At 32.2% G+C, this 10,285-nt stretch overlaps 1 protein-coding gene across 2 annotated transcripts; it reads right to left on the bottom strand.

Annotated features, from left to right (window-relative positions):
* Positions 1 to 724: 724 nt before the first annotated feature.
* Positions 725 to 8,925, bottom strand: LOC134228905 (E3 ubiquitin-protein ligase KCMF1-like). 2 transcript variants are annotated; one of them, XM_062710603.1, is made up of 7 exons: positions 8,740 to 8,925; positions 7,048 to 7,215; positions 5,292 to 5,431; positions 4,719 to 4,820; positions 3,920 to 4,179; positions 3,417 to 3,614; positions 725 to 3,263 (listed from the first exon to the last, which is right to left on the bottom strand). In XM_062710603.1, the coding sequence occupies exons 1-7, from the start codon at positions 8,753 to 8,755 to the stop codon at positions 2,660 to 2,662; spliced, it is 1,488 nt and encodes a 495-aa protein (XP_062566587.1). In that variant the 5' UTR covers positions 8,756 to 8,925; the 3' UTR covers positions 725 to 2,659. The 2 variants fall into 2 exon arrangements, with proteins under 2 accessions (XP_062566587.1, XP_062566589.1); XM_062710605.1 differs by having other exon boundaries at positions 3,417 to 3,578.
* Positions 8,926 to 10,285: the final 1,360 nt, after the last annotated feature.

Below are 10,285 nucleotides of genomic sequence, written 5' to 3'. Positions count from 1 at the left end.
ACTACATAGAGAGAGCTAGCAAAAATTTCCAATGCCAAGTACCAAATCCAAGATGGCCTCCAGGTTACAACTTGGAAATAAATATTAACAAAAAAAGCATTATTTTCTACATCTGAGGGAATTGAAATTGTAGATTTACATATATTTTTTCGCTTGAAATAAACTTTTTGTTCCAAAAATAAATTTTTACAGACACATTTTTATCAGAAATCTAACCTTTAGCGGTTAAGCTAGTTGTCCGTTTGGTTGAGATAGATATCTAACAGGATCTTAAACACACTCCTAGACTTTAGTCTTACTAAAATAAATGCAACAACTAGGCTAATAGGACATCTCATCAGTGGTTCAAATACTGGTAGATACTTCAATCTATTGATGACCCTGCATACCCAATGTCAATACCCTACATTCAGAACCATGTGTCTAAACACTGTGTTCCACATATTTTCAGGATGTTTTTTTAACTTTGTCAAATACAGATGTAATTACCCCCTCCCTTCATTATGGATTTTGAAAAGCATCAGCATGGTTCTGTGCCCATCCATGCCTTCTTGACAAGCTGTATATCAACACTGATCAAACTTGAATGATTCTCTATTACAACATTGCTGTGTTGACAAGGGGGGACTAACAGAAAGTAAGAACTGTTACATGTAATTGCCAATATTTGTTGCCTTTAAAGCAACTCCTTTTTTTACATGGTGGAAAAATAGAAAACACATAATAATTTTACATTAGGAATTTATTCCATTTCAGTTGAACTTCTCACTCACTTACGTACACAACTGACTCTAAACCCAGACACAAGGTTTGTGCTCATTGTAACTTCATAATACTATTCCCCAAGACAACATGCTATCAGTCTACATTACAAAACTGAACAGATTCCTGATGACTACTTTTCATTACAAAAGATTTGTGCTCTGGAGTATGCCTAAAAGAATTTAAAACCTTCCTAAAATTATCTTTACAATGATAACACCAGTTTAGAAGTCCAGAAATTATAATGATCAGTAATTGTCAGTGTTGAATGGTTTAACTTTTTGATTTCATTGGAGTTTGGCCTATTTGTACGTGTATGTATAATGTACATTGGTTGCTGACAAGTGTCAATGCAAGGTAACTATAAAGCAACAACATGGGTTATAGGTACAATAAATGATCTCCCTTGTGTATGATGTATAGATAAAGCCATCAAGATTATAAATCCACCTGGCAACAATAAACACACATTGAAATATATGCATATTGTGTGCATACAGTTTACCAATTTTTTTATCTTTAATTTGAAAATCTATGTTTAATAAAATAATCAAATAATTTGTTTCCCATTTTTGAGATGCTGTTGCCTGCTTGTACTTGTATAATCTATGAATGGCCATTGTGTAATTCTTTGTTGTGTAGCAGAATTTTTTTTCCAGTCCAGAGACCTATCAGTCCAAGTTCTTTATTTGATTATTTAATATTTTAAGGGCATTCATTTGAATAACATTGTCAGTAATTCTTTCTTTCCTTTTAATATTTTTTATTTCATATGTTTTCTTTTTATGTAATAATCTTTTGACCATCTGCTCGTGAATAATTTTTTGTTTTGTAAAGATTTTACTTACAATAATAAGAAACCATGAACGTTTTGTCATGATTCTAAAAACAAAATAATTTTCTTACCAAAATAAGGTGTCTTTAAAATTTTGTCATCGTATCAAGAGTATCGCAAATGTGTGAACAATGAAAATGGCAAAAAATAAGTTACAGCTACTGCATTGCAGAAAAGGAGAAATTGCTTTTTCCACATAAGAATGTAAATAACCTTTTCTATTTTAAAAGCTAAATAGACTATTATGTAAACACTTCCATATGTTTATGTAATATAGATTATCATAAATAATTTTTAGAAAAAAAATTCTAAAATTCCTCCTTTTAAATTTACTGGTCTCCATCATTTTAACCTGTGTAGCTTCCCTTATAAGATTGTAAGGAAAGAAGATGTATTATTAAAGCATGACCTAATGAATAAAACGTGTACAGACTATGCTTTATTCAACTGTTTAAAGAAAGAAGAAAATTGTGGAACTTCAGTAAAATTTACATTTTCATTTTTTTAAGATGAATGCAAATACCAATTAGGTCTCTTTTACCTTAAGAGAAAAAAAAATTATAAAGTAAGCAAAAGAAACAAAATATACACATGTAAAAAAAATTGTTTTGCAGAGCACAAATGCACTGATGGTTTGGGTTATAAATCACATACTTCTCTTTCTTGCTACTTGAAAAACATAACATCCGTTTGGAATGGCCTTATAGTACTGGACTCCTACATGTAGCATAAATGGATAGCACATACTATAATATCACAGCGGATAGGCAAATCCAATATTGGGGAACAAGAATTCTCATGATATAATAAATCGTACACATTAAGAGAAAAAAAAAACACTGTAGCAAATGAAATACCATGTGCCACGATTAAGATTTTCATACAAGAACTTAGTGTATCAGTTTTGTCGATAATGACAAGTAACACTAAAACTTTCAATGAATTAATAGACCAGTGAAACAAAAAATCATTTACAAGCAATAAATATTATTTATACTAACACATATCCATTGTCTTTTGGATTTAGTAATTCTGAATAAAGATCAAACTGCAGGGCCTGCCTCAATGTGGAGGTGGCTCACGATCTGACATTTGAGATGTTGGCATTGGCTTAAACATTGCTTTCTTAACAGCAGCAGGGTTCATTCTATTGTCTCTTTGACCAGCTGACATGGGTCGCCCAGGAAGGGGTACAGGGTTACTTGACCCCATGCTTGCTCCTGCTAATGCAGACACTGGGTTAGCCCCGGGGTGTGAATTATACATGGAGACCCCTCCATGAGAACTGTGACCTTGTCGTACAGGAGTGGCTCCTTGAGATGATCCCCCACGTGGTGCCGATACTGTCGATCCATTAGCACCACCACCACCTCCGCCAGCTGACTGCGTCTTGGCCGCTGTTGTAGAACTATTCTTTTCTGAGGGCAATGGCTTTGTAGTGGGAGCTTTGTTCTGTGTGGTAGGATTTGATGGTGATACACTGTCTTGCGCCTCGTTACTTGAGGGAGTCAGTCGGGGACCCTCCTCTTCTAAACAAACTGATGCCTCCTCTAACACATGAAGTTGCTCTGTCAGTGTTGACAACAACAGTTCTTGTACAAATATACTCCTATCATATGCCTCCTGGCCTACACTTTTGCAAGAATTCTCAGCATTTTCCATACACCTAAAGATAATGTCGAATGTTTTAACACTTTAATAAAACAAACACTAAGAAACAACTAAATGTAGTTATAAAAGATTATCTTAAGCATGTTAAACTTAAACTGGCTCTTTAAAGATTTCCTACAATGAAAATTACTGATTTGTTTTTACTAACCTGACCAATAAATACGGAGAGTTTGACTTTGCGGCATTGCTACTGCTGGCCTGGGTCTGTCCTCCCTGGTTATCTGTGGAACTCCCTGAATTAGCTGAATTCGTAACATTACTTTTACTGGACTCCACTTGACGACGATTTGGAAGTCTCTCTAGTTGTTGTCTGTAGGGTAGATAAGAGTGTTGTGAGCTCTCCAAACTACAGTCAGAATTGAAAGTAATGTAGGATTTCACTCCCTCCACTTCCCCATTAATAAATACTATTTTACGTTAAACTCTTATTTTTCAATAAGTTAACTCTAACATCAATTTTACTGCTTTAACAACACAGTTAATTCCCCTTTGGGAGAACATTTAGCTCTTCAGAAGTATCTTTCCTTCTGGTTGACAACCTTTTGCATATCTGACAAGACTTACATGGACAGAATTCATCAAATCGAAAGAAGTAAAATCCCCAATAACCAATGTTAGATTAACTACTCTGGTAAGACTTTGAATCCGTACCTAGTGGACTGTAATTGCATCTCTAGCTGTTGTAACTGTGAGGACACGCTCTGAGCTGCAGCAGCCCGACTTCGAACACTAGACAACTGAGACAGAAGCTCAGCGATGGGATCCATGGTATCACGTGTGCCCGGAGACAAGCCCGACAGGGCCGAGCCTCCCGAGGAAAAATGCATGTTAGCTCTCCGTGTTCTCGTACCACTAACACCTCGCCCAGGGTGGGGTATTCTACGGACATGTCTTATTCCTGCTGGTTCATCGTAAGTTACGTTAAGGAAAAATAGCAAAGATACAGATACATGTATATTGTAATCATTATATAACAAGGTAAAAATCTTACAATGATCTCTAAAAAACAGATTTCTTAAAACTAATGATGTGTACAAAAGGCAGACCTGTTTACCAATAAGGTTGTTTCTCAGTATTTTTGATTAGATTTGTCTGTGAGATTTTGCATATGTCAGTAAGATTTTACTTTCCATTGATTTAACATATATTAAAAGATAACAACTGCTTTTCTGATTACAAAAACATGGTTTAACAACATGGTCTTTGTCATTCTAAAATACCACAGCGTTTTGGCAACCCGACGTCATTTATATGTTTGAAATCTTTCTCTTGTTTAGCGATTAAAATGTGTGAATCTAAGAAAGATCATAACGAAAACCAACTGCTAAATTCCGAATGAACATATTTCCAATTCCCGTATTTTCATGATAGTAAAACGTGAGACGTATTTTAAACTAAAAATCTGTACAAAATATGAAATCCTAAGAGTAAACTCGTCTGAAAAGGATATAAATTCTCTTGGTGTTCTGTGTTGTATTGAGAGATGTTCTGCGAAATCATCAGTCACACAGTTCGGATCTCCTCCTGGATGTGACGCACAAATGGGACATACCTGTAAAAAATGAAAGGTTGAATGGCAACACTGCAAAAACTATTCCAATAAATGTAAAGCTTAAAAAAATCTTTGACAACATTTTATTAACATTTTTATTGATGAAAATACATATCTTCATGGTAATTTGCATTTTTCAAACAGAAAAACATTAATATACAAAATCCATACATTTGAAGCTTAATTAAATGTAAATAATAATACTGCGAGTCGTTTTAATTCCACGGTGTTAAAATTTTCCGATTTCTCAAAAAGAACCAATCATGATGGTTTTAATTTTAGGCTCCAAGAAATTTACATGTAGTTTAAATTTTGTGTAAGCCTTTAAGCTTTCTTATAAACTAGAGATAGCATTCACGATCAGATTAATTTCGCGGGAAAATTATGATTTGCAAACATAGTGAAATTCAAATCACAGATATTATTTTCCAATCTACAGTATATGGTATACAGTTCTGTTTTGATACTGACCACTTCCGTAGATGCCTCTCCATGCTCTGAAGTGACATGGTCATGTAATGTGGCATCTGTATATCCCATCTTCCCACAGTAGGGACAAGTGAAAGACTGAGGTTGTTCTGCTGTTAAAGCTTCTCCTCCATAATACAAGTCTGTAACAGAAAATATTAACAATATCTGTTACTTGAAACATACTGATAGATTCAACATTATAAAAATATTTTAGAAAATCAGTTAGACAAAGCACATCTCTGCAGGAAAGGCTGGCAAATCACACAAAGTGTACACACAAAATAAGTTAAACCTATATTTACATTCTGAATACATGTACTTGTTGTTACATTGTTTTACCAACCAATACTTACAAGATATTAAAATCTGTTTTTAAAAACCCACTTTTAATTGTGATGTTGCAGTATACTTTTGCAATACTTGTATTATGTTTAGCATAAATGTGCAATGCAATGTGAATGAACCATGGAAAAAAGTCTTTTTATTAAGAGCTTTTTAAGTGAATCTACTATTTACCGGTATATAATTTATAGAACTGTCACAGCAAATTCTTGTAAACTTTGGCCATGTAATTCTTCTACACTAAAATAACTAAATAAATTTTCAATACTGGCTGAATGCATTTTTTTCTATGAAGTATTTTCAGTGTGATCCATTAAATATTTGTTTTCCTAAATATTTTAATAAAAATTTCATAAATTTAATTTAAATATGTTCAAAATAAATCAGTGTACATGTAATCATGATAATTATTTTTTCTGTTGAAAAGACTGTATAGTTGGATGAAACAAATTTCATGAATCAAATACAATTACATGACATGTAGCAATAACCAAACATAAAGCACTGAGTTGTTGCTCTACATAATGTTTACATTCATAGAGTTTAGAAAGTATTTTCAATTTTGGTTTTGCATGTGGAATAAAAATGTCATGATTTTTTTTAAAGAAATTAGCATTTTTTTTTTAATTTTTTGTGATTGAAGATCTTTAATCTAAGATATTTTTTTTAAAAACTGATTTTTCTTTTCTTTCATTCTACATATGGTGATGCCTGAAATGATTAATAAATCAATATCTTAGCATAGCTCTTGCAAGAATTTGAAGCTCATACATTTTCAATGAAAGCATACAAGCTGATATGTATCTGCATGTTGATAGTTTGAAATTCATCCACAACTTGCATTACACAATTATGTAGCCACCAATCCTCTTTTTCCTAGAATAAATCTTAACTGAACAAATTTTAGGTACAACTGATAGTATGATACCTTTTTATTTCAATTTGATATTGTGATTCTGCGATTGTGATTGTGCATTCTATTTTTTGAAATACATTTACTGAAATATTTGGCTCCAAGTATTTATTTTACAGACCATGTTTAAAATCATGTTTGTTTGTCCTCTCCCACCCAACTCAGGAAAAAAAATTGAGGTGGGTGGAAAATTTTCCTAGAAAATTTCAATATCAATGCTGAATTTTAAAAATAATGAAAATATATATTTTTTTAAAAGTATTATCCATTCCAAGAGGTAAAAAAAATGTTTTTGAGCAAGTGTTAACCAGTTATTCAGGAGAGGGTAAACAAACAATTTCTTAAAGACATTTATTTATTATCGGCCAATCCCAATTGACTTTTGACTAACTAAGTTTTCTGGAACTTGTGTCCAATCCCTTTGACATATTGTCAATAAAATATGATTAAAACAAACAAACAAAACAAAAAGATTTAGCAGAGGTGATAAGTGATGATTACCAAAGTCATTCCTGGTGAGAATACATTGCATGGGGTGGTCAGCTGTGTGCCTGGTGGTTGTAGCCCCAGCTTCATAGCAGGTCGAGCACAAATCATAGTCGTAACATATCAAACACTTATAGCGACGACCTCGAAAGTTTCCCTTCAGGCAAGAATCACAGCTGACCCCTAAAAAGAAAGAAATAATAAGTTACATCATACAGAAATACGTTCAAAATGCACTATGGTTACAGAACTATCAGTACAGAATATATTCCTTAATGGTTAAAGTTTAATGAAATACCAGAATACAATTTATATTAGCATGATTATAATGTTTAAATCAAAGTCTGTTTCTAGAACTGCAATTCAAAAAAATTAGCTTTTGGACATCGCATCATTACAGTGGATCAAGAAATGTTAGGACTACTTTAATTTGTGTTTGTGGTGTCACAATATTTTTTTTCCATGTGTGTCCATTCCAAATGATATCATACAATTGTTGACATTACAAATGTCTGCTTAACTGGTAGCTACTTATGTTAAAAGGATGAGTATGACCTAACATTAATTTATAGACATTCCATTCTGACAAATGGATTGGAAAAAAATCTACAGGTTATTAGGTACTACTAAAATAAGTGATAAAATTGTTATCAACTGAATATACCAAAAAAAAAAAAATGCCCACCCTTAGCCCTTGTGCCAATTCAGACCTTGCAAGCTCAGTTTGCTTTATTGTGCAAAGACCTACGGGCAAGCATCCAAATAAGCAGTCTATACCTAGAGATATATTCACATTTCCAATGTGTTTGTTCGAGATAAAATTACAAATAGTTAATGTACTTTATTTCTCCATCAATGTACCGGTTCATCGATAGGCGCGGTTAAAAAAAAAATCACATGCAGGGCGGGACAAATAGAGACGTAGATTGGCAGAATCAATACCATGTAAATATAAGGAATAACTGTCAGATTTTTCGATTTCATGACAATGATCAATCGATTGGCTTGCATTATAATTTGCATAAACGCCGAAGACATTTATGCATAAAAATTATCACGCAAGCCGATCAATTGATCACATCAAGAAATCGAAAAATAAGACAGTTATTCCTTAAATATGTCCGGTGTCACTTAAAGGTTTTATAGAATATAAACATGCAATTATCAGATCAGAATTAACATACAGATACTTATGGCTGGGATGCCTTTATTTTTTCTTACATCAATCAAAGGCATATTTTTATACAGTTGGACAGAATGTGTTTAAACTGTTCATGCAGGGTGTTTATGCTCTTATTGATGACTTCTGAGTGATGCACAGATCTGTAGAGTAATAATGACCAGAAGATTTTTAATATGTGCTTTCGAAGTTACAAAATGAAACAAGAGAAAACTGATGAATGTCCAGTAATCCTCCAGCTTTATTTCAGAAGTTCTTAAAATACATGCTTGTCTGATGAAAACAACTACGCAATGGGATATCATGTACTAGTTTCGTTTTACAGCTTCCGTTTTCAGACTACATTTGCAGAAACTGGCATACAAATAACAAGTGTTCTTTCTACTCTCAACGATCAATAAACCTTCCACTGTCATAACTCATAGCTTTTTTCTTTCAATCATTTTTCTTTAAAAGTAACAGCTTACAAGGAAACAGAAGTTCGGTTTGCAGTTGCCATTTTGGATATTTGAGAAATTATGACTTACCCTCATGACGAGACATTCTATACTGAGACGGGGAAAAGGCCTCTTAGACCAATGCAGTTTTGTTATTTGACGATTCTACTCTCAGATACAATTAAAAAAGATTGTAATTAATTAAACAGAAGCTTAATTCAGATAATTCCAAGGTTACATTCTTGGCAAGTGGGTTTTATGATGACGTCACGTAGTTTCTCGTTGAAGCACGAGACATATTCATGTTAAAAATTATATGTGTTAGATTTTTTAAAGAATATTCTAGTAAATATATTTATTCATTTCTCAAACCTAAAGTAAGTTCAATTTATTTTTCTGTTATAAAATAACATTTTTAATAAGAAAATCTACGTTCTTCAAGCGTTTCAAACTTTTATAAAATTAAAGAAATTACGAACCCGATAATATTTAATTTTCAAAGAGTTTCACCCAGAGAAATATTATACGCATATCGAATATGATTTAGTAAGAAAATAAGGAATGTGAATGCTACATAAAGAATAATACGATGTTAAGTCTCTCACTGCATCAAATAATGTTACAATCAGTTGATTCTTAAAATCATTCATCGGGATCGAAATTCTGAAGAAAAAAATAAGTTTTCAAGTCTTGATGGGTGACTGGAAATTCCAGAAGCCCCCCGTTTTTTGGAGAATACCCATACAGAAGGGTAGAAGCCCCAATAAAGTGGTAGAAGCCCCATAAAATTGAATAATTTGGGGTACATAAAACCCTAAGGTGATGTTTAAATGAATGTTATTGATATCTGTAAATTTTTATAGCCAATTTTACCTCCGAGTCGACAGAAATCGGGCGCCATTACGGGTTTACCGTACACCACGCCCGATCTAATTTCGAAGCGAGCTGCTGGATAAAGTTAAAATAATTCATTTTAATTTTAATATGTTTGTTATGCAAGATATATATATAAAATATTATGTAATACATATCTTTTAAAAAATTTTAGGACGTTAGCCATGAAGATAATATGAATTTGTGTATAAATTATTCATATTATCCCAATGTTACCAGCTCTAACCAGGTGGAGGCCTCATTTTTGTAGAGCCATAATTTAAGATTTCTTTTATTTTTGAGATTTTAGAGAAAATCTGAATTTAGAGATATAAACATACCCAAAAGCTTCAAAGCAACAATAATAATAAAAAATAGTAATGATAATTAATTAATTAATAATTACTTTTATGTTTCAAAGAGAACAAAAAAAAACAAATTTCAAAATATGAAAATACTGAATTTATTTTTGAGATTTTAGACAAATTATGAATTTAGAGATATAAAAATATGAAATTCAAAGGTTCAAAGCAACAATAATAATTAAAAATAAAAATAATGATTACTTAAATGTTAAAAGAGAACAAAAAATAAATCAATGCCAAAATATGAAAATACTGAAACCTGGAAAGAAACAGTAGATTTAAAAAATACATCAATTTTCAAATATATAGTTCAAATAACGGTATATAGATATTTTATTTCAAAGTAACCTTTTTATGTTCTTTTCTTAGAAAAAAGTCAGATGTTTTAAATATTTTAC

The sequence above is a fragment of the Saccostrea cucullata genome, unplaced genomic scaffold, assembly GCF_032062105.1.
Source record: "Saccostrea cucullata isolate Sc308-1 unplaced genomic scaffold, CSIRO_AGI_Scuc_v1 ctg507, whole genome shotgun sequence".
In the NCBI taxonomy this organism is placed as follows: Eukaryota; Metazoa; Mollusca; class Bivalvia; order Ostreida; family Ostreidae; genus Saccostrea; species Saccostrea cuccullata.
This window is presented reverse-complemented; position numbering and strand designations above follow the sequence as displayed.

What these genes read in the sequence shown, in the direction of transcription:
- LOC134228905 (XM_062710603.1), bottom strand. An exon ending in TCTCACCAGGAATGACTTTG is followed by an intron (nt 5,432 to 7,047) that starts GTAATCATCACT and finishes TTTCTGTTACAG; the next exon opens with ACTTGTATTATGGAGGAGAA. An exon ending in GAGAGGCATCTACGGAAGTG is followed by an intron (nt 4,821 to 5,291) that starts GTCAGTATCAAA and finishes CATTTTTTACAG; the next exon opens with GTATGTCCCATTTGTGCGTC.